General features: G+C 44.9%; 1 protein-coding gene across 4 annotated transcripts in view; it reads left to right on the top strand.

The window, feature by feature from the left end:
- RBBP8 (RB binding protein 8, endonuclease) overlaps window positions 1-25673 on the top strand; it is a 149412-nt gene that overhangs the window by 63618 nt on the left and 60121 nt on the right. For all 4 annotated transcript variants that reach the window (XM_073550844.1, XM_073550843.1, XM_073550846.1 and 1 more), the window contains 4 exons: window positions 378-473; window positions 1432-1544; window positions 14175-14250; window positions 17645-17826. In XM_073550844.1, the coding sequence (XP_073406945.1) occupies window positions 378-473; window positions 1432-1544; window positions 14175-14250; window positions 17645-17826 (467 nt within the window). The remainder of the gene's footprint in view (window positions 1-377; window positions 474-1431; window positions 1545-14174; window positions 14251-17644; window positions 17827-25673) is intronic.

Raw genomic sequence — 25673 nt, 5'->3', positions numbered from 1 at the left:
AATGGTGCTGCTAAACTCCAAGCACTGATAGACCTGAATAGGTTGCCATCAGTCAGGATCTGGCTCAGAAACACATAGCTATGTCAGGTCGAAGGGCAGTACTCTTAAATTAAAATAATGTAATAAGTGTAGCAACTTATGAAAAGCTTATATTTCTGCTTCAGTTATGATAGAAAGATCTAAAAGATTTAAAAACATTGAAACAACAAACTTGTGAAAATCAAAATTTAAGTCAGTCTCAAAACTTTTGACCACAACTGTATTTACCGAAGTATATTCTATCATATGTTCTCATTGCCAACATGTTTTACCTTTCCCTCAATATAACATTTCAGGAAAAAAAAATATGCTGAACAATGTGTTCTTATCCTAAACAGGGATGCCCAGAGACTTGAAGAATTTTACACTAAAAACCAACAGCTAAGAGAGCAGCAGAAGGCACTACATGACACAATCAAAGTTCTTGAAGACAGGTAAAACAGCATGATTATTTCTTTGGTGTCTAGAAAATGTTTACAATACGGCACATTTCAAAAAATCGCTTTGGTTAGGTTTTATGATAAATATGCTTTGGGCATTTGGTTAGTCTATGTAGTTTTTGTGTCTGAATTCAGTTGCGTGACACTTTTTAGGTAGGGAACTGTAAGATGCATCTTAGAAAATTAATGTCCGAGAGATAAGCTTCTTCCTAATTTGTGGAAGGTTTATAGGGCCTTCTTGTCATCTGCATTGTGGTTTTTGTTCAAAATTGAAACTACAACCAGTGCTGGATCTCATCAACTTGACTTACAATTGGTTCTTCAGGGTGACTGGCTTCTGGTTGAGCTTTCAATGTGTACAAGACCGAGTAAATGCATGGTGTGAATATTCCACCTAGAATATCTGCAGTACAGTACCGACTATGTTAATGAGAACATTAAAATCTCATCTGCATTTTTCGTAAAATTTCCTTACGTAAACTGTCCTGGGATTTAAATTTTATCATCCACAGAATGTCCATTCTTTGTGCGGAATTATTGGGAATGTCACCCTTTGCAATGCGTAGGGTGATATCCTTGCTAAAATCTATAACCAAATCCCCATTCAACATAAGTGGATTTTGCCAGAGGAGCGCTGAAGATAACACTTGAAGTGAAGCTTGTAGCTTTCCTATTCCTGACTCCGCGACTTTCCTGCTTTTTCTTTTGGCTGGGTGGTGTTACTGGCTTAATGTGCTCATCCTAATCACCATTCCTATCAATACTCACATCCTATCTGAGTATTGATAGTGAAAACTATGTGTAACGCTAGATATTGGTTTAAATCTATAAAATGCAATTAAAAAAGACTGAATGTTTCTGTGTTATTAGAGCAGCAGGCAGGAGCAGATTCTGTACTTTCTATGACTGACTTCTATGCTGATAATTTGATTTTTACTCCTCTTTCAACAAGGTTGCGGGCCGGGCTTTGTGATCGGTGTGCAGTAACAGAGGAGCACATGAGAAAAAAACAACTGGAATTTGAGAATATCAGACAACAAAACCTGAAACTAATTACAGAGCTCAGTGAGAACTTTTTCATTTTCTTTTACTAGGTTGCATTATACAGTGTAACATGTACCCTTATAAATTTATTTTGAAATAATGTAATTTTAAAAAAACAATTTATTTTCCATTTTATGACAGTTAGAAAATTCAAGATATGCTGCCCATGTAACCAAAAATGATCCTTAATAGTGATGAGCTTGGATAAGATGTTATCTGAGCACGCTAGTGTGCTAATAGAGTATCTTCGGCGTGCTCGAATACTATGTTCGAGTCGCCGCGGCTGCATGTCCTGCAGCTGTTCGACAGGCACAACACATGCAGGGATTGCCTGCTAAGGACCACTAAAAAACATTTTAAATTGCGTTCCTCTTTTTCTTTTTAGTTTTGTTTTATTTCACACACTGTGCTCCCCCATAAGGACTTATAAGACCATTGGGAGTGCATTTTAACACATCAAAACTTTTTTTATTGTTTATTTCCCATCTAATCGGTGTTTGTATGTTAACACCAGTTACAGGGAAAATTCAGCCTCAGTTGCACTGGAGAGCTGACTGAGTCCCCAGGATCCTGAAGCTCTGGCTCTTTCCCTAGATCCAGAAAATTATTTATTTTTTTGTTTATTTTACTTTCTTATGTTACGCCATTAATGCCACAGCACTTTACAGTCATCACTGTCACAAACTGTATTTTCTCCTACGCCTCATTGGGGGACACAGGACCATGGGTGTTATGCTGCTTGCCACTAGGAGGACACTAAGTGAACACAGAAAAAATTAACTCCTCCTCTGCAGTATACACCCTCTCGCTGGCTGAGATTTACCCAGTTCATGCTTAGTGTCTGTAGGAGGCATTTGGGTCTGGCTTCAGACCCCATCGTTTCTATTTTCAGATTTTTTGAATTTATGTCTGTAAACTTTTATTTTTTAATTAACGGAGTGAAGGGGGCGACGGCTTCCTTTCAAGGGTTTTCTCTCCCCCGAACCAACAACAGGTGAGAACGCGAAGTATACCTCGCTGTACCCTCTCCTGCGACGACTGGGGCATACCTGATTTTCTGGGGCGACGGTTCCTTCATGGTCCCGATCTCTCCACAGTGGTAAAAGGCAAGCGCACGGAGCACCGGAGGAAGACCACCTGATGGCCTACTTTAGCCCCATGGCCTCTCCATCCTCCTGCTTATCGGGTGGATGGATTGAGGTATACCCCTTTAAGAACTCCTCCGGCTCTGCTGCATCGGCCGGGATGATGAGTCTGCAGCTGGGTCCCGGACAGCACGCCCCTGCGTGAGCACCTGAATGGAGGTACAGGGTCAGGTCCTTGTCCTTGGGAGAAAGCGCTGACCTAGGCCAGCGGCTGCATATCGGCGCCCGTCGCAATCCCCCGTTTTTTTACTTCAGTCGGTGCTCAGCGCTGGCAGGCCCAGAAATTTAGTCCCCGGCTTTTCAGCCGGACTAGGGCGCAATTTACATGGCGCCGCCCACCATTGGGGCCGCTGCCCACGTCCTTGGCGCTTGCTGTAAACGAGAAGTGCCCTGTTAGTCTCGGGGGCCATGTCTTTTACCTCAAGCCTGCTCTGTGACGGCTGCAGGGGGAGCGCACTGACTGACAGCACCTAGCGTCGCTGCTGGGCCACCGATATCTCTCCTGGGGACACAGATCAGGACCCTGGGTAAGCTGCATCTGCCTTAGGAAGAACGCTTAACCCTTTCTCTGCACATTCACATTATCTGCAGCCCAGGCTCTGCCTGTAACCCTTTGGGGGAGCTATGTCTCAATCTAAGGAAGCAAAAAGGACTACCAAGAAACACACTGCATTCTTTACCTCTTGTGCCACTTGCAAGACTGCCTTGCCCAGTGCCCAAACTAATCCATTATGCACGGATTGCGACCCGGCTTGTGCTCAAACGCCATCCGCTGCCACCGTGCCCACCTGTGTTTAGGCCCCGTGAGTGGGCTGCGTCCCTGTCATGGTCTGTGGAGTCACAGTCAAAGGCTATAGACTCTCTATGGGACTCCTCTTTAAGTCAGAACGTGTCATCGCCTTACGCGGAGGGCTCTGGCGACGGCCAGGAACCGTCCACCAGCAGGGGCCGTACTCAGTCAAGGGATGGTCAGGTCTCTAGAAAGCGGACCCATGACACGCCTCCTGATAATTCTCGCACTTCGGTATCTGCGACTTCTGTTTCTCGCTCTCCCTCTCCTAATGTTCGCAGCGTACATTACTCTGAATACGAGTCTGACACGTCGTTATCTCAGGACCCCCCGAATGACCAAGAATCGCTTGATTCTCTTATAGAGTCAGTTAACAAGATTCTGAGGTTGGACGAGGGAAATATTTCTGCTCAGGAGCACGTTGTGTCCTTTATGAAGACCAAACGTGTGCGCAGGGTATTTGCCAGCCATCCTGAGTTTAAGGGCATTGTCCAGAGACATAGGGACCGGCCACATAAACGGTTCTCAGGTCAAAAGCCTTTTGAGTTTAAATACCCTTTTGCTCCAGATCTAATGAAGGACTGGTTACAATCCCCTTCTGTGGATCCCCCTATATCGCGTATTGCTTCCAAGACGCTCCTATCCATTTCTGACGGTTCTTCAGTCAGAAACCCCTCTGACCGTCAGATTGACTACCTTGCTCACTCAGTTTATGAGGCTTTAGGAGCGGCGCTTTTTCCGTCTTTCGCGACCACTTGGGTAGCTAAGGCTATGGCCGCTTGGGCAGAGGTTCTAGTCACAGCCATTCAGGATAGCAATCTCCCTCTGGAGGCAGCCAGCCTCGCCAGTCAGCTAGTTCACGCAGGAGACTTTGTAGTGCATGCTTCTTTAGATGCCGCCAATTGCACTGCACAGGCAGCCTCAAACGCAGTTTCCATGAGAAGGGCCCTATGGCTCCGTGACTGGCGGGCAGATTCCGCTTCAAAACAATCGTTGACTTCTGTGCCTTATCAAAGTGGGCGCCTATTTGGCGAGAAGCTGGATCAGCTCATTTCTGATGCTACTGGGGGGAAGAGTAAATTCCTTCCCCAACAAAGGCCCGTCCAGCCTTTTCGAAATCAAAAGCTGAATCTTTTTCGGCCTTTTCGCAACAATTCCAGTTGGTCCTCCACAAACTTCTCTTCTGGATCAGGTTGGACTTGGCGTGGAGACAGAGATTCTCAGGTCTCATACAGACCTAACCCAGGCCAAGGGCATCTGAAACTAGGGGAGCCAGATCACATAGATCCTCTACACAATGACTTGTTGCGGTGTCCGGCGGACACCGACAAAGTAGGCGGTCGGCTACTTTCGTTCAGACAGGTCTGGCTCGTGTTCGTCCACGACGAGTGGGTCAGAGAGCTGGTGTCCTCCGGATACAAAATAGTTTTCTTCCCCCCCTGACACGATTTTTCCGGTCCTCACCCCCCAAAACAAAGACAACAGCTTTCCTTAAGGCCGTTCATGCGCTGCAAAGGGACGGAGTCATTATTCTGGTCCCTCAAGACGAAAGGTTCAAGGGTTTTTATTCAAACCCTTTTGTGGTCCCAAAGAAGGACCGAACGATGCGGCCCATACTGGACCTCAAGCTGTTAAATCAGTTTGTCAAGGTATGGCAATTCAGAATGGAATCTCTCCGTTCGGTCGTCGCCTCCATGGAAAGAGGAGACTTCCTAGCATCCATCGATATGAAGGATGCTTACCTTCACATCCCAATTTGACCATCCCACCAACAGTTCCTGCGCTTCGCAATTCACAAGGAACACTTCCAGTTTGTTGCCTTGCCTTTCGGTCTCTCTACCCCCCCCCCCCCCAGAGTCTTTACCAAGGTCATGGCGGCTGTCATGGCCATTCTTCACGCTCGGGGAGTGGTGGTACTTCCGTATCTGGACGACCTACTGATCAAAAGCCCGTCCTTTCCAGCCTGCGAGGAATCCGTAGGTATCACAGCGAATACACTTTCTCGCCTGGGTTGGAAGATAAACTTCAAAAAGTCTTCTCCAGCACCGGCTCAGCAGATTTCCTTTTTGGGAATGATCTTGGACACCTCCTGCGGGTTGGTCATTCTCCCTCCAGAAAAGGCCAGAGCCTTACAACAGGGAGCACGGAGTCTTTCCCGTCCAGTTCCTCACTCCATACGTTTCAGCATGGAGATTCTCGGAAAGATGGTAGCAGCGATAGAAGCGGCCCCATTCGCACAGTTCCATCTCCGCCCTTTGCAACATGCATGTCACGCGGGGCTTAGGTCAACTAAGGCAGAAATACCCGGGGCCCCTGTGATGTCCCTTTAACTAGGGGAAAACCTGTCTGACCCTCAACCCAGGGTTTTTGCTGATGGTGCAAATGCCTGAGCCTCCACCCTTTCCTTATCTCCTGCTCAGCCCTAAGCTTAACCCTCCACCCAGTGAGGAGACAAACCACCAAATCCCCAAACAACAGACAGGGAGAACTTAAACTGCACCGCGCCGCATACACACAGGACTATACAGTAATGTGAACAGGGCACAACAAAACACAAATATGGGAAGGCGAGAAGGTAACAATGGAGCATACGACACCAGATATGAATCTCTCTCTCTCTCTCTCTCTCTCTCTCCAACACCTCCACTCCAGACCGGAACCACTTGGTATGACACACAAGCTATAATTGGCGACGCCCATAGGCCAGCACGACTATTTAAAGACCGTGGGCGTGACCAAACATCCAACCTGATCTTCAGCTAGATTAACCCCCGATAGCCTGAGAAACTCAAGCCGGCGCCACTGAGGCTATAGTGGACGGAGGTGGATCTACCTCTGCCTGCCGGACGCTGTGGTGTGAATAGCGTCCGACATGACAGTACCCCGTCTTCTACGAGGGACCCCAGGGCCCTCAAGACTCATAGGACCCGGCTTGTCCGGATGACGACGGTGAAAAGAACTGACCAGCCGATCTGCATGTATGTCCGAGGCTGGTACCCAAGACCTCTCCTCCGGACCATACCCCCGCCAGTGTACCAAATACTGAAGAGTACGGCGCACTACTCGAGAGTCCACTACCTTGGAGACCTCAAACTCTAAATCGCCATCCACCATGACTGGAGGTGGCATCGGCGTCGTGTCCACAGAGCCTACCACCTTTTTCAATAAAGCCCTGTGAAACACGTTGTGTATCTTGTATACTGCAGGGAGTTCCAACCGATAAGCAACTGGGTTAATGATGGCAGCAATCTTAAAAGGCCCAATAAACCTTGGACCCAATTTTAAAGATGGAATTTTGAGTTTTATATTTTTAGTCGCTAACCACACCCATTCACCCACACACAGGTCCGGACCTGGCACGCGTCTACTGTCAGCCACCCGTTTGTACCTCGCACTCATGCTCAACAATCGCTGTCTCACCCTCCTCCAGACCGATGATAATTGAGCTCCTAGCTGGTCCTCCTCCGGGACGCCCCCCGAGTCACCCTGACGTAAGGTACAAAATTGAGGATGTTGACCGTAAATGCAAAAGAACGGAGACTCTCCCGATGACTCTTGACGGTGATTATTTAACGCGAACTCGGCCAGAGGAAGGAAAGTAGACCACTCCTCTTGGTTGTCGGACACAAAGCATCGTAAATACTGCTCCAGATTTTGGTTCATGCGCTCAGTTTGACCATTTGACTGTGGATGAAACGCCGATGAATGTGACAACTTGATCCCCAAACGTGAGCAAAAAGCTTTCCAAAACCTCGCAACAAATTGAGTTCCCCTATCAGATACTATGTCCGACGGAACTCCGTGGAGTCTGACCACCTCCTGCACAAACACCTGAGCCAACGTCTTCGCATTGGGCAAGGAGGGCAATGAGACAAAATGCTCCATCTTTGAAAATCGGTCAACCACCACCAGGATGACCGTGTTCCCCGCCGAGACTGGCAAGTCAGTGATAAAATCCATGGAGATTTCTGTCCATGGCCTATTAGGTACCCCCAGAGGCTGTAGCGTGCCAGCAGGACGGGCTTGGGGCGACTTGGCCCTGGCGCACGTGATGCAAGCTGCCACGTACGAGACCACGTCCTGCCGGATTTTGGGCCACCAGAAAGTGAAACGACGCGATACCAGCTCCAAGGTGCCCTTAACCCCTGGATGACCAGCCAGTACTGAGTCGTGATGTTCCCTCAACATCTTAAGACGAAGATGAAGGGGTACAAATGATTTGCTGGCGGGAAGTCCTGGCGGTACCTCCTCTTGGGCCTCGGCAATCTCCGCCTCTACCTCAGTCGTGAGAGCCGAAACCACTACACCTTCCTGGAGGATGGGTACCGGCTCTTCCCGAGGTTCTCCCCCCCCGGAAAACACCTGGACAAGGCATCCGCCTTGGTGTTTTTAGCCCCGGGACGGTAAGTCACCAGAAAATTGAAACGTGTAAAAAACAATGCCCAGCGAGCCTGCCTAGGAGACAGACGCTTGGCCGACTCCAGATAGAGCAGGTTCTTATGGTCGGTGATAACTGTGACCTGGTGAGCCGCCCCCTCCAAGAAGTGTCGCCATTCCTCAAAAGCCAATTTGATGGCCAACAACTCCCTGTTGCCGATATCATAATTCCGTTCGGCCGGCGACAGCTTCTTGGAGAAGTAGGCGCATGGATGCATATCGCTCAAAGATGAGCCCTGTGACAGTACTGCCCCTACTCCCACCTCAGACGCATCAACCTCCACCACAAAAGGTTTAGACACGTCCGGTTGCACCAGAATGGGGGCTGAAGCAAAACTGTTCTTCAGACGCTCAAATGCACGTATCGCCACCTCAGACCAGCTAGTCAGATCTGTACCTTTTTTTGTCATGTCCGTGAGCGGTTTGGCTATAGTAGAAAAGTGTTTTATAAATTTCCTATAATAATTAGCAAACCCAAGGAACCGCTGGAGCACTTTCAGATTATCAGGCCTTTCCCATTGTAGCACCGCTTGCACCTTAGCGGTGTCCATTTTAAACCCTGCGGCGGACACAATATATCCCAAAAAAGGCAACTCCTGAACAAAAAATAAGCATTTTTCCAGCTTAGCATAGAGCTTATTCTCACGGAGCAACTGTAACACCTGCCTGACATGCTCTAAATGAATGTCCCGGTCGCTCGAATAAATGAGGATATCATCCAGGTATACAATCACAAATATCCCCAGGACATGAGCAAACACGTCATTAATAAAATGTTGGAAAACAGCAGGCGCAGTTGTCAACCCAAATGGCATAACCAGGCTCTCAAAATGACCCTCAGGAGTGTTAAAGGCCGTCTTCCACTCATCCCCCTGACGGACCCTTATGAGGTTATACGCCCCCCTGAGGTCAAGCTTGGAAAACCACTTTGCCCCCGCCACCTGGTTGAACAAATCAGGGATCGGAGGCATCGGGTATGGATCACGGATCGTAATCTGGTTTAACTCCCGGAAATCCAGACACGGCCGTAACCCCCCATCTTTCTTCTTAATGAAGAAAAACCCCGCTGCTACAGGCGAGGACGAAGGCCGGATGTGTCCTTTGCTCAGACTCTCCGCGATGTAGTCTTTCAGAGCTTGTCTCTCTGGACCAGAAATGTTAAACATCCTGGCCTTAGGTAATTTGGCCCCGGGTTTTAACCTAATCACACAGTCATAGGCTCTATGTGGAGGCAGTTCTGAGCAACCCTTCTCAGAGAAAACATCCGCGAAATCCTGCAAAGCCTCCGGAAGGCTGGGCGTCACGGCGGACACACATGTGGCCAAGCAATTGTCCTGGCAAAAACCACTCCATTGGACTATGTCCTGAGTTTTCCAATCAATCACCGGGTTGTGCCTGGACAACCATGGAAAACCCAAGACCATTTGTGCTGGGAGATTACGGAGGATCCTACATGTAACCCACTCCAAATGTAGGACCCCAATGTAGAGTTTCACCTCAGCCACAAACTCCGTAATCTCCCCCTGAGGGAGGGGAGCGGCATTAATGGTAACCACCTGAATAGGATGAGGGAGTTTTTCGATCTTAAACCCGGCAGTGCGTGCAAACTCCTCATCTATGAGATTGGTGGCGGAACCGCTATCCACAAACACTGATATTGGTAGCTCTCTGCCCGCGATAATAACCTTGGCAGGGAGCATACATTGAGATACCATCATGGAGGATATGCATACGCTCAGTTGGGTCTCCTCCATACCCACTGAGCTTAGTAGTTTTCCGCCGGTGTGACCTTCTTCGGTAGCACAGGACAAGCGTTAACATAATGATTCCTTTTACCACAGTAAAAACATGCTCCGGGCTTCGTGAACCCAGGGACGTGACGCTTAACCTGTGACACCCCCGCAATTTGCATAGGCTCAGTGGGCTCACCTGCAACAACCACACTTGCACCCCTGCTTTCCCCCAGGGGTAGCGTCTCCTGTGCCCCCTGACGCAAACGGCGATCAATGCGTATAACCAAACTCATGGCAGACTCCAACGATGCAGGAGTCTCATACATCAGGAGGGCCTGTTTAACTCTTCCTGAAACCCCCTGAATAAACTGACTCCGCAGCGCTGGGTCGTTCCACTGTGTGTCTACTGCCCAACGGCGAAATTCGGAGCAATAGTCTTCCGCCATATGTTCCCCCTGACGGAGGGCGCGGATTTTAGATTCTGCTAGAGCTAATCTGTCGGTATCATCATAAATGAGCCCGAGTGCAGAAAAAACATTATCGACAGAATGAAATGTAGCAGAGTCAGCTGGTAAGGAAAATGCCCATGCTTGGGGGTCCCCACTCAGTAATGATAACACCAGGCCCACCCGCTGAGCCTCATTACCTGAGGAGACCGGGCGCATGCGGGAGTATAACTTGCAGGCCTCCCGAAATATGACAAATTTGCTGCGTTCCCCTGAGAATCGTTCTGGCAGCGGGATCTTCGGCTCTGCACCGACACCTGCAGATGCCGTTTGCACCTTCGCTACTACCAGGCCCTGCTGCTGAACTGCCCCTTTCAACTCGGAGACCTGTAAGGACAGCGCCGCCAACTGGCGGGTTATGGGATCCATGGACTCCTGAAAAATGTGGGCCGATTATAATGTCACGCGGGGCTTAGGTCAACTAAGGCAGAAATACCCGGGGCCCCTGTGATGTCCCTTTAACTAGGGGAAACCCTGTCTGACCCACAACCCAGGGTTTTTGCTGATGGTGCAAATGCCTGAGCCTCCACCCTTTCCTTATCTCCTGCCAGCCCTAAGCTTAACCCTCCACCCTCCACCCAGTGAGGAGATAAACCACCAAAGCCCCAAACAATAAAGACAGACAGGGAGAACTTAAACTGCTCCGCGCCGCATACACACAGGACTATACAGTAATGTGAACAGGGCACAACAAAACACAAATATGGGAAGGCGAGAAGGTAACAATGGAGCATACGACACCAAATATGAATCTCTCTCTCTCTCTCTCCAACACCTCCACTCCAGACCGGAACCACTTGGTATGACACACAAGCTATAATCGGCGACGCCCATAGGCCAGCACGATTATTTAAAGACCGTGGGCGTGACCAAATATCCAACAGATCTTCAGGTAGATTAACCCCCGATAGCCTGAGAAACTCAAGCCGGCGCCACTGAGGCTATAGTGGACGGAGGTGGAACTACCTCTGCCTGCCGGACGCTGTGGTGTGAATAGCGTCCGACATGACAATGCGCTGCTGATGGCTTGGGACAAGAACCCGTTCTCCCTAGACCGTCGGTTCCTTCTGTCCCTGCGGGTCAGACAGACTCTCAGGTGGTGGACACTGAAATTCTCCCTGAATCAAGGAAAGTCTTTTCTCCCAGTACGTTGGTGGTAACCACCGACACCAGTCTTGGCTGAGGTCCGGTTTGCCGCCACCACACGGCACAGAGTCATTGGTCAATTCGAGAGTCGCGTTTCCCCATCAACATCTTGGATATACGTGCAATCAGGCTAGCCCTACTGAGTTTTCACCTTCTCCTCGCAGGTCACCCCATCAGAATCCAATCCGACAACGCCACGGCTGTGGCGTATATCAACTGTCAGGGGGGTACTTGCAGCAAGACGGCCATGCACGAAGTGAGTCACATCCTCCGTTGGGCCGAGACCAACCATTCGGCCATCTCGGCAAGCCACATCCTGGGCGTAGAGAATTGGGCGGCAGATTTTTTCAGTCGCCAGGGCCTCGCCTCGGGAGAGTGGTCTCTTCATCCGGAAGTCTTTCAGCAGATTTGCCATCGCTGGGGGACTCCGGATGTGGATCTCATGGCCTCAAGACTAAACAACAAAGTTCCCCGGTTCATTGCCCGATCGTGCGATCCATGCGCCATTGGAACAGACGTCCTAGTTCTGCCGTGGCACCGGTTTCGGCTCCCGTACATTTTTCCCCGTCTTCCCTTGCTTCCAAGGGTCATCAAGAAAATCAGAGCAGAGGAGGTACCAGTGATCCTAGTCGCGCCGGATTGGCTGCGCCGGGCATGGTCGCAAAACTAGTCCAACTTGTCTCCGACGTTCCCTGGCGACTTCCAGGTCACATGGATCTACTCTCAGGGCCCGATTTACCATCAGAACTCCGGAGCCCTGTCTTTGACGGCATGGCCATTGAATCCTGGATTTTAGCATAAGCTGGTTTCTCTCACGAGGTGATCTCTACCATGATTAGTGCTAGGAAGCCCGTGTCCATGTGCATTTATCACCGCACCTGGAAAACTTTCTTCTCGTGGTGCAAGGATGATCCCCTCTGGTGTTCCATACTGGAGTTCCTACAATCCGGACTAGAGTCAGGTCTTGCGCTTAGCTCGCTCAAAGGACAAATTACAGCTTTGTCAGTTCTATTCCAATGCAAAATTGCCACCAGATTACAGGTGAAGACGTTCATTCAGGGAGTTTCCCATGTTGCGCCTCCCTATTAAAGGCCGTTGGACTCATGGGATCTTAACTTGGTCTTTGGAGCCTTACAGGAGGCCTCTTTCGAACCACTGCAGGACGTATTACTAACCTTTCTTTCTTGGAAGGTGGTTTTCCTAGTGGCGATTACATTAATCAGACGTGTTTCGGAGTTGGGGCCCTGTCCTGCCATCCTCCGTTCCTGAATTTTCATTAGGACAAGGCAGTTTTGAGGACACCCCCGTCTTTTCTGCCCAAAGTCGTGTCTTCTTTTCATCTCAATGAGGAGATTGTTTTGCCTTCCTTCTGTCCGGCACCAGTCGATCGTATCGAAAAGGCCCTCCACACCCTGGATGTGGTTAGGGCTCTTAGATGGTACATTTCGCGGACGGCTCCCTTCCGCAAGTCAGATGCCCAGTTCGTGCTTCCAGAGGGGCATAGGAAGGGTCTAGCCGCCTCAAAAGCCACATTAGCCAAGTAGATTCGCTCGGCTATTCAGGAATCCTACCGTGTCAGGGGCACACCTGTCCCAGCAGGGATTAAGGCTCATTCTACTCGAGCAGAGGGCGCCTCTTGTGCCTTTCGGCATCAGGCGTCAGCAGAACAGGTCTGCATGGCTGCGACTTGGTCCAGCTTGCATACTTTTACAAAACACTACCAAATTCACTCTCAAGCCTTTGCAGATGCAGCTAATGGCAGGCGCATCCTGCAATCGGCAGTACCACAGCGGTATGCCAGTGGTACATTTGGTATTAACAGGTGTGATTGCTTCCCACCCAGGGACAGCTTTAGGACGTCCCATGGTCCTGTGTCCCCCAATGAGGCGTAGGAGAAATAGGGATTTTTGTGTGTGCTCACCGTAAAATCCTTTTCTCCGAGCCAATCCTTGGGGGACACAGCACGCACCCTGTTAGCCTATTGGCTTGTTGTCTCGTTCTTAGGTTTTGACATAGTTTATTGTTCTTTGTTTAATACTCCTACTACTTTTTCACCGAACTGGGCAAATCTCAGCCAGTGAGAAGGGTGTATACTGCAGAGGAAGAGTTAATTTTTTCTGTGTTCACTTAGTGTCCGCCTAGTGGCAAGCAGCATAACGTCCATGGTCCTGTGTCCCCCAATAATTGGCTCGGAGAAAAGGATTTTACGGTGAGTACACACAAAAATCCCTATATTTATCAATATGTCTTTGGATTGTGGGAAGAAACCCCACACAAACGCATCCTTGCAGATGCTGTTCTTTGTGGGTTTGAACCCAAGACACCAGCATTGCAATGCTACAGTGCTGACCAATGAGCCACCATGGTGCCCTATGACATGATGGCTGGGTCTGAACGGCACTTCCTATATTATATGCACAGTGCCCAGGAATGTATCATCTATGAGGAGACCGGACGTTTGACAACTGTCCTCCTGCAGCTGCACAATTGCTTGCTAGCAGATTACTTTGCATTGACATTTTAAAACATCTCTGCAGAATAAAGTGTGGACGTCCTGGACACTTAAGGTCTATGGCTGATCTGGAACTGGTTAAGCTCTCCTGATGTTTATTTCAATAAATACTTGCTTGCACCTTAACATGGTCATCCTTTTTTTTATTTCTACTGGAAATGTATGATGAAATTATCAATGAGAAAATGCCATTCTCTTATCTGATATTCTACAATTACTGCTGACAGTGTCAGACTAATCTAGTTGATAATTGAATATAATTCCCCGATTTTTTGATACATTTTCAACAGAAATATGATTTGAGAGACCGCACAATGCCATTCAGAGGTAATGCTAGTTTTCCAGAATGTGCAGCAACAAGTTTATTACTGTCTTTCTACAGTGGATGAGAAGATCACATTGCAGGATGAAAACAAAAGGCTTTCTAAACAGCTTGAGCACATGCAGAAGACGACTGAGTGAGTATTATTTTCAAGTCTTACACATGAGTCATGCATATAGGTAAATTTAGTGGTGTTACCTAACTGCACTTTTAAAATGCATACAAATCTTAAAAGGGCTTTCTGGTACTCTGATATTGATGGCTCCGCAGCATCTTTAATCAGTGAGTTGGATCTGCACCAAGAATACTGTAGGTAATAATATCAAAGTCCCAGAAAATGTCTTCAAGCCTTTAACTACCTGGGATTTTGGAACTATTTTCTCACTTCTAATATACAAAATTATGTAATGTTGTAAAAATAAATGAAATCACTTAACGCATGTATGCTTTATCTGAAGGTAGTTACCGTACATGGCATAGTATTTGATTTATGCAATTTGTCACAAAGTGTAAAATGGAAAAATGAATAAAACTGAATTTGACCCAAACAGAGCCTTAGACGTACAACAATTAAAGTGAATGCTCAAAATGTACAGTTCTCACATTCCATTTAACCTCCAGATGTCAATAAACTGAGTAATTATGATCTGTAGATTATTAACTCCCTTTATAAGAAAATGTCCCCCAATATGAAACCGTCTACAACATACAGTTGAAACCAGAAGTTTACATAGACTATATAAAAAGACACATATGCATGTTTTCTCAATATCTGACTTGAAATCAGAATAAACCTTTCCTGTTTTAGGTCAATTAGAGTTACCATAATTATTAATATTTGCCAAATGCCAGACTAATGAGAGAGAGAGAATGTATTAAGGCATTTTATTACTGCAAACTCAAAAGTTTACATACATTTCATTAGTATTTGGTACCATTGCCCTTAAACTGAATGACATGGGTCAAATGTTTGGATCGCCTTCCACAAGCTTCTCACAATAGTTGGTCGGGATTTGCACCCGTTGCTCCTGACAAAACTGGTGTAACTGATCCAGGTTTGTAGGTCGCTTTCCTCACTCCTGCCTTTTCAGCTTTACCCATAAATTTTTAATATGATTGTGATCAGGGCTTTGGGATGGCCACTCCAAAACATTGGCTTTGTTATCCTTAAGCTACTTTGTTACCATTTTGGCAGTATTGTTCGGGTCATTGGCCATTTGGAAGACCCATTTCCTCCCAAGCTTTAACTTCCTGGCTGATGTCTTGAGATGTTGCTTCAGTATTTCCACATAATCTTCTTTTCTCACGATGCCATCTGTTTTGTGAAGTGCACAGTCTCTCCTGCAGCAAAACAACAACCCCACAACATGATGCTGCCACCCCCCGTGTTTCACAGTTGGGATGGTGTTCTTGGCTTCCAAACTTTTCCCTTTTTACTCCAAACGTACCGATGGTCATTATGCCCCAAAAGTTCAATTTTAATTTCGTCAGACCACAGAACATGTCTCCAAAAATTATTTGTTCCTGTGTACATTTGCAAACATTAATCTGGCTTTTTTATGTTTCTTTTGGAGTAATGGCATCTCCCTGGCAAAGTGGCCTTTCAGCCCATGTTGATACAGTACTCGTTTATACTGATAGGGAATTTAGATTGTGAGCCTCATCAGGGACAGTGATGATAATGTGTGCAAAAAATGTAAAGCGCTGCGGAATATGTTAGCGCTATATAAAAATAAAGATTATTATTATTATTAACTGTGGATATTGACACAATCTTATCAGCTTCCACCATCATCTACACAAGGTCTTTTGCTTTTGTGCTTGGGCTGATATGCACATGTTAGACCAAAGTACGTTCATCTCTGGGACACAGAACCTGTCTCCTTCCTGAGTGGTATGATGGCTGGCCATTGCCATCATGTTTGTACTTGCGTATAATTGTTTGTACAGATGAACGAGGCACCTACAGATATCTTCAAATTGTCCCCAAGGATGAGCCAGACTTGTGCAAGTCCCCAATTCTCTTCCTGATATTTTGGCTGATTTCTTTAGACTTTCCCATGATGCTACACAAAGAAGCAGTGTGTTTCAGGTGTGCATTAAAATACACCCACAGGTGTGTCTCTAACTCAGATATTGCCAAAAAAAACTATCAGAAGCTTCCAAACACATGACATCATCATATGGGCAGTCCAGAATTGTTTAAAAGCATAGTAATCTTAGTGTATGTAAACTTTTGACTTTGCAGTGAGTAATAAAAATGCCTTAAAACATTCCCTCTCTCTCTCTCATTCTGGCTTTTGGCAAATATTAATAATTATGGTAATCCTAATTGGCTTAAAACGGGAAAGATTTATTCTGATTTCACATCAGATATTGAGAAAAACATGCATGTGTCTTTATATAGTGTATGTAAAGTTCTGGTTTCACCTGTATCTATGTTTGGTAATAACATGTATTGCCTTACTGGAAGGCTTTACACAGGGAAGGATTACTGTAATACGCCGTGGTCTTTGTCTATGAGCTCACTTGCAGCTGCCCCACTCCAATACCTCGGCTAGGTTGAATTCAGATGTCCGTATATCGTGGTCCGAGTTCAGACGACAATGCACTCACTTGCTGCAGGTCTCTTGACACAAAGTTGACAGCATCATAGGCATTTATGAACCTGTTAAGTGCCCTGTGGTCCATACTTGGCCCATGATATATGGAAGTCTGAATAAGTTCTTTAAAGATACATAACTAGGAGGTACAATTTTTCATCCTCCACTTCAAACAGGCGTCATGACCCAATATTGCACCTATTGCTTTCATTCTGAAGGCTAAACATGTTAGGGCAAGTTAGGATAGGATATGGGTTGAACTAGATGGTCTTAAAGTCTTCCTTCAACCTTAATTACTATGTTGCTATGTAAAGATGTTCAGCTTATACTCTACTCATGGAAATGTTTAGGGTCATGATTTATGTTCGTAGTGAAGGATAGGTACACTTTTGCAACCAATCTTTTTATTTCTCCAAAGTTTTTAAAGTAGAAAGTAAATCATCTCTGATATCAGGTTTGGTTAAATCTAATTTATCTTTTTACGTATACAACTCATGTGCAGATGTATGTGTGTCCATGGTTAAAAACTGTGTGCAGTCTGACCCTGCAGTCTTGTGTAACCTTCCATGTGCACCTTCTATCTGCTCCTTCTTTGTGCTCTTGTCCGCTTTCCAGTGAGGATTTTCACCATTTACATTCGCCATTACTTATTTGGTGATCTGCCATGAGTATGTAGCGTAAGCTCCTGCATCATATACTCTGAGAACTACACATAGGTGAGACTTCTACTGTAGTGAATACTTATGAGCAGTGCTTTTGAGTGCGACATGAAAAATGACTTTACACATGGCTAATAAAGATCGCAACACGGTGCAAGCTGTTTCTTATATCATTCTAAAATGATTAATCCACACAGAAAATATATACATTGTCATCAAAATTTCACTCTTGCATGATCCTGTAACTGAAATATTCTTTAATGTTTAGGTCTGTAGAGATTGAAGAGGTTGCAGAAGATCACGGTGATGATGGTGGCATTATCCCCGATTCACCAGCCAGTTCTTTTCCTCTTAACGTGGTCAGCAGGATGCGCAGAAAAAAATCAAGCAAGCATGTGCGGTATATAGAACACACACAGGATGAATCCAGTGCATCCGAATGTGCTAATAGTAAGTCAGATGCCTTCTCATCTATAGAAACCATAGATTTATAAGAAAAGCTGACATTTTCTGGTCTGGTCTTCTCTTCCTGCCTGGTTGGCACCAATCAATGACTGCATTGGAAACCAATTACTGCAGCATTTAGGTGCCATCGAGGCAGGAATTGGAGAGGCTGCGTTCCCAGCCGACAGGACGGTGGAGTGGTGGCCATCTGTAAGTGAGTATGTGCTATTTAAAAACACTGCATCTGTATGTAAATTAAAAGAAAGGTGTGAAAAACGTTATATTTTTAGTTTGGAACAGGACTGAGATTTTTGTTGTGTTCTTGGATAGGAGGAGGATCGTGAAACTGACACAGCTGCAGCTTTCTCTGCATATTCACTGCATTGTCTCTGACAATTAAAACACAGTATTTGACCCACTTCAAAAAATACTTTATACTACAAATGATTTAAAAGACTGATTCTGACTCCGTAATATTTATCTTTCTATAAATTTTCATTTAGTTGTGGGTTTGCTGTGCGCCCCATACTAGTGAGGAAGGCCTTTTTATAATATTGTGCTAGTATAGGCGTATTCCTTATGCATCAGCATGCAGCACGTGCCCCAATTTACAGGCTTACAATAGGTGAACGCAAGTGAGTAGAAAGATGAAAATTACAGATTTAGAATCAATATCTTTTAAAGTGGATCTGCTTCTGTATCTCACAATAGAAACTGCATACATTATTAAATAGTAGACCTGACGAGACTGTTCTACTTGATTTGAAATTAAAATGAGTATTTTAATGTTAGGCAATAAAACATAGTTTTTATTCTTTCATTTCTCCTCTCCATTGTGGATATATTAGTTTGCAAACTTTAGGTAGTAATATATGTAGAGTCTAAGGGGCGTTATCAGAGATTTGTCTTTATGGAGGTGTGTACTTCTTCCCCTGTATAATGTTGGCCAATTATATGCAGGCAGCAACATACAGGGGAAAAAGCACACATACCCCAAATTGCTTTGAACAGGCTTTCTCTTGTGTGAGACATGAAATGACAGACAGTCCTGCTCTCCTTATTCTAACCGCAGAGCGATTACAAGTGGGGGGAACAGCGCATAAATTACTAACACCTTTTATCTCATGGCAGTCAGGGTGGGTAGAGGAGAGTACAGCTGAGCTGACAGCGCTGTGAGAGGAGAGATGCATATGTGATTGTAACTTAATAGTTCTGTACTATTCTCCCCACACATTGACTGCACTGAGATGAAAGCTGAAAGAGGTTCATCTCTACTCCGAACACTTTATAATCGCACACAGCTCTGCATTCAGATCAGTAGAGCGGACTGTCTGTTATTCCATGTCTCTCACTGAGAAATATGTTTGAAGCTATTGTGGGTCGTGTTCTTTTTTCCTCTGTATGTTGCTGCCTGCTTATAATTCGCCATACAGAAGTACAGTCATATGTAAAAGTTTGGGCACCCCTATTAATATTAACCTTTTTTCTTTATAACAATTTTGGTTTTTGCAACAGGTATTTCAGTTTCATATATCTAATAACTGATGGACTCAGTTATATTTCTGGATTCACATGAGGTTTATTGTACTAACAGAAAATGTGCAATCTGCATTTAAACAAAATTTGACCGGTGCAAAAGTATGGGCACCCTTATCATTTTCTTGATTTGAACACTCCTAACTACTTTTTACTGACTTCCTGAAGCACTAAATTGGTTTTGTAACCTCATTGAGCTTTGAACTTCATAGCCAGGTGTATCAAATCATGAGAAAAGGTATTTAAAGTGGCCACTTGCAAGTAGTTCTCCTATTTGATTCTCCTATGAAGAGTGGCATCATGGGCTCCTCAAAACAACTCTCAAATGATCTGAAAACAAAGATTATTCAACATAGCTTTTCAGGGGAAGGATACAAAAAGTTGTCTCAGAGATTTAACCTGTCAGTTTCCACTGTGAGGAACATAGTAAGGAAATGGAAGAACACAGGTACAGTTCTTGTTAAGCCCAGAAGTGGCAGGCCAAGAAAAATATCAGAAAGGCAGAGAAGAAGAATGGTGAGAACAGTCAAGGACAATCCACAGACCACCTCCAAAGACCTGCAGCATCATCTTGCTGCAGATGGTGTCACTGTGCATCGGTCAACAATACAGCGCACTTTGCACAAGGAGAAGCTGTATGGGAGAGTGATGCGAAAGAAGCCGTTTCTGCATGCACGCCACAAACAGAGTCGCCTGAGGTATGCAAAAGCACATTTGGACAAGCCAGTTACATTTTGGAAGAAGGTCCTGTGAACTGATGAAACAAAGATTGAGTTGTTTGGTCATACAAAAAGGCGTTATGCATGCACTGTATTGTTGACCGATGCACAGTGACACCATCTGCAGCAAGATGATGCTGCAGGTCTTTGGAGGTGGTCTGTGGATTGTCCTTGACTGTTCTCACCATTCTTCTTCTCTGCCTTTCTGATATTTTTCTTGGCATGCCACTTCTGGGCTTAACAAGAACTGTACCTGTGTTCTTCCATTTCCTTACTATGTTCCTCACAGTGGAAACTGACAGGTTAAATCTCTGAGACAACTTTTTGTATCCTTCCCCTGAAAAGCTATGTTGAATAATCTTTGTTTTCAGATCATTTGAGAGTTGTTTTGAGGAGCCCATGATGCCACTCTTCATAGGAGAATCAAATAGGAGAACTACTTGCAAGTGGCCACTTTAAATACCTTTTCTCATGATTTGATACACCTGGCTATGAAGTTCAAAGCTCAATGAGGTTACAAAACCAATTTAGTGCTTCAGGAAGTCAGTAAAAAGTAGTTAGGAGTGTTCAAATCAAGAAAATAATAAGGGTGCCCATACTTTTGCACCGGTCAAATTTTGTTTAAATGCAGATTGCACATTTTCTGTTATTACAATAAACCTCATTTGAATCCAGAAATATAACTGAGTCCATCAGTTATTAGATATAAGAAACTGAAATACCTGTTGCAAAAACCAAAATTGTTATAAAGAAAAAAGGTTAATATTAATAGGGGTGCCCAAACTTTTACATATGACTGTACATGCACCTAGCGAAAAATCTCCCTTAGACTTAACATAAATTTTAACCTAAACGTTACAGGCTTATATCTCCCCAATGGAGAGGAGAAATTACAAACTAAAATATTTTATTCAGCTTTTCAGGCATTATTTCATGTGACCAGTTTAGCATGCCCAAACTGGTGAAAAGTCCTCTTTAAAGGTATTTCTTATTTGAAAAGAAAACACTGCATACTCTTATCTGCTTCTCTCAATAGAATATTGAGTAGAATTCTGAGAGACATGACTGAGACTAGTCGCATATATGGAAGTCGCATGTGTACAGTAACATGACCGTCCACTAGCTTTGTGAATACAGGAGTATTGTTGTAATGTGCGCATTGCACACAATCAGCAGCCTGCAGTCACAGTGTCTCTATCTTCTCCTCAAGATCCATTGCTGTGTTTGACATCCAGGCACTGGACCTTCCCCTGTTAGGTTGCAGGAGTAGGGTATTTAATTTTGCGCCATAAGTTTACGGCACATGGTCATTACAGGGAGGAGATTGCTAAACAGCTATTTATTGTGACTTTAACATGTAAGAACAGCATCAGTGAACATGCCATTGACTGTGACTTATCCTCTGAAAGAACAAAAGATCTTTGCCCAGTGTAACCTGTATTAAATGTGTATTTCCACCCTGCTCTTTACATAGACATTGTTGTTTGTCGTCTTGTGCTGCCTTTTTTTTCCACATTTAGGTGATATGTGGTGAAAATAATGTTTAGGACTTTTTTTTATACCTCTGACATTTAGTTTGTAGTGCTTGATTTATTATTTTGCAAAATATAATCTCCATGGTGGTGTGAATGCATACAAGGCATTTGCTTAAGAAGTGTTTTTTTTTTTAAACTGGGGAGAAACTTGATTCATGCTGTAATGATGCTGTGGAAAGACAGAGCTGAAGAAACACGAGCTCTTGTAGCCAGATCTCTAGACTGGTTCAAGCGTTCATTGAACTTGTGTATAGGAATAGCTTTACCGCATAATGCAAATTATCAAGTGGAAACATTTAGATGAGTGTAAATATGATCACCTTGCTCAATGCAAATGAGATCTAAAAATACTTAAAACATTTGCCTGTAATAAAACTAAGTGGACTTTTTGGAGGCAAAGTCAACGGGAACACAGAATATTGTGCAGAAAGTGAACTACAACACAAAGTTACAGTGACTGGTATAAAATAAAGTTAAGATATATTGTTAACTAGCTGAAGTGCCCGGGCATAGTAACCAAATGTGGTTAGTTATAACAAATTATAATGATTATATTGCACATAAAAACCGTGCATCTAATCCTATCCTGTGTGATACTGACTGCTGAGCCGTGCATCTAATCCTATTCTGCGTGATACTGTCTGCTGAGCTGTGTATCTAATCCTCTCCTGTGTGATACTGACTGCTGAGCCGTGTCTCTAATCCTCTCCTGTGTGATACTGACTGCTGAGCCGTGTCTCTAATCCTGTCCTGTGTGATACTGACTGCTGAGCCATGTATCTAATCCTCTCCTGTGTGATACTGTCTGCTGAGCCGTGTCTCTAATCCTCTCCTGTGTGATACTGACTGCTGAGCCGTGTCTCTAATCCTCTCCTGTGTGATACTGTGTGCTGAGCCATGTGTCTAATCCTCTCCTGTGTGATACTGACTGCTGAGCTGTGTATCTAATCCTATCCTGTGTGATACTGCCTGCTGAGCCATGTGTCTAATCCTCTCCTGTGTGATACTGACTGCTGAACTGTGTATCTAATCCTATCCTGTGTGATACTGGGCACCCCCTGCAGACTGTGTCAGAGGATGGCCTGTGTTGGCACGGTAATAAATTGTGTTATTTCCAGCTTTACAGAAGGACGATAACACCATAGAAATGATAAGAATAATAGGCCTCAGTTACCACAACTGTCTACAAAGAAAACTGTTGCTGATAGCAACCAATCACAGCTCATTTTTCATCTTTTAAACAGCTCTGGGACAGCGTGGTGAGTTGTGAGTGGCGACTTTTGTGTTTCAACTTTTATGTGGCGAGGTTGGTGTATGTGTGGTGAAATGTGTGCTGAGGGTGGTATATGTGTTGAAGCACGTGGTAGTGTGTGGCGCATTTTGTGTGTGTTCATATCCCCGTGCGTGGTGAGTATCCCATGTCAGGGCCCCACCTTAGCAACTGTACAGTATATACTCTTTGGCACCATTGCTCTCATTCTTTAAGTCCTTGTTCACATCTGGCAGCTGTCAATTTGCCTCCAACACTTTTCCTTTCACTTTTCCCCATTATGTAGATAGGGGCAAAATTGTTTGGTGAATTGGAACGCGCGGGGTTAAAATTTCGCCTCACAACATAGCCTATGACGCTCTCGGGGTCCAGACGTGTAACTGCCAAATTTTGTGGCTGTAGCTGCGACGGTGCGGATGCCAATCCCGGACATACACACACACACACACACACACATTGAGCTTTATATATTAGATAAAGCTAATAGCTGCAGGTCCAGCTCCTCAATCCCTGACGATCAGCTACCAGGAGGACCCACGTAGGGCTAATCATTTCCTCCAAGTGAGAGATTACCTCAGGCTTTTTGACGTTGTATTTTTGGCATCCGTTTAACCAATAAGCCTGGAAAAGATTCTGAGGTATATTTTAGATGAAGGCTTTGATGAATACCTAACCGTGCCATTCATTTTACATAGACTAGAATGTGATCAATTTAATGGAAACTAAATAGATACCATTGCAGATTGTGGGACTACTTATGCCACTGCTAGTCTTTTCACCCATAGTCTGTTCAATTCTCTGATGCCAAACAGCAGGATTCATACATTTTTATTGTTTTTAAAAAATTGAAATTGTCTTTTTAATTATAATGGGTCTCACTGAATGGAGTAGTATAGTGGGCTACACTGTTCCATCCTTTTTGTATACACTCCTCAACATTGAAATTGCAACACCAAGTAGGAAAATTCCTAGAATAATGAAACCACAGGCTCAATAGACATGTTAATAATATGCAAATGATGGAAACAAATTTTTCAAAACATCACAATTTATTCAGTACTGAGTATGATCGCCACATGCAGAAATACACGCAATTACACACTTTGACATATTATCAATGAGGCTATTAAAGGAAACCTGTCACCAGAAAAAATGAGAAAACTTGAACTCTATTCACCCCAGCAGCAGTTACAGTTGCTGCTCTGTATACCCTCATGACTGAAACTGTTCCCCCAGCCCTGACTGACAGCTGGCCCCAATGCAGAGCCAGTGTCAGTCAGGGCTGGGGCGCGGTTTCAGTCGGGGGTAACACCAGCGCTGATACAGTCACCACTCTGAGAATACAAACCGGCAGCTATAACCGCGCTCCCTGCTCTGACTGACACTCCCTCTGCATAGGGGCTCAGCTGTCAGTCAGGGCCGTGGCCACAGTTACAACCGCCGGTTACAGAACCAGCGTGCCCCCAAGACTCAGACGGGAACGCTGCTGGGGAGAATAAAGTTAATTGTCTCCCCACTGTGTTAGGCTATGTGCAGGCGTCCGGCAGCATTATAACGATATTAATCTGCAGATTAACCCAATTTCTGATGGTGAATGATGGTTTTTTTTTTTCTGGTGACAGGTTCCCTTTAATGGTTGTCTGTGGAATATTCTGCCGCGCTGAATGCACCTGGGCATGTAATTCATCAAGATCTGTTGTTGGCAGCTCCCTTTGCAATTGCCTACCAATGACGTCCCATATATGCTTGATGGGAGACACGCTTGAAGACACTTCAGGCCATCGTAGCACATTTAGGACATGCAGGCTGCTCACAGTAGTATGAACAACATGCAGACTGGTGGTGTTGTATTGAGAAAAAGCTCCTGGGACACTTTAGAGAAATGGTCGTACCACTGGTTTCACAACCAAATCAATGTACACGAGCTGTTATTGTATCTAGAATAAAGACTAGAGGGGGCTAGCTACTGTACATTATAGTCCCTGGAGAAGGACCGGTTAGACGTTACTTTGTTAAGGCCTCTTCATGGTGTTCCCACCATATTCTCTAGACCAATCTCGGGATATTGTTGCATTCAAGACAAAAGCCAGTCTCCTCCCTGAGGAGGATAGACCTCAATTGCCCTTTTCCTCTGCTCCATGATAGACTTTGAAGAGCGGTAACGTGAGGTGAATGGATCATCATTAACTGGACGTCCGGATCATCGCTCAGTGTTGCGCAAACGCCTTCTGATGGTTTGCCTTGACAATGTTTGACACTTTAGGCTTGGTATGTGACATATAACTTTGCTAACAATACAACATGTCTCAATCATGGAAACAGTGGTATGGTCATTTCAACAAAGTTTCCAAGGAGCCGTTTTTCAACGCAGCAATGTTGCTCATGCTCTCTGAGCAGCCTGCATGGCCTCAATGTGCTACAATGGCTTGCAGGGTTTGAGCACTTCTGAGATGTCTTTGTTTGGCAATTGCAAAGGAGCTGCCAGCAGCAGAACTTGATGATTTGTGTTCCCAAGTGCATTCATTGTGGCAGAATATTCCTCAGATAACCATTAACAACCTCTATGATAGCAGCCAAGACATGTAAGTGCGGGGATTTCTGATCATGGTGTTCATACTCAATTCTGAAAAAATCAAGATACTTTGAAATTTTTGTTTCCATGTGTTCATTATTTGCATATTATTAACATGTCTGTTGATTCTGTGATTTTCATAATTGCATTTTTCCTTTTTGGTTTTGCAATTTCAATTTTCAGAAGCAACTTGAACATTACTAGGAGCATTGTACACACCA

The sequence above is a fragment of the Dendrobates tinctorius genome, unplaced genomic scaffold (assembly GCF_039654945.1).
Source record: "Dendrobates tinctorius isolate UK_male_01 unplaced genomic scaffold, ASM3965494v1 ptg000171l, whole genome shotgun sequence".
Lineage (NCBI taxonomy): Eukaryota > Metazoa > Chordata > Amphibia > Anura > Dendrobatidae > Dendrobates > Dendrobates tinctorius.
This window is presented reverse-complemented; position numbering and strand designations above follow the sequence as displayed.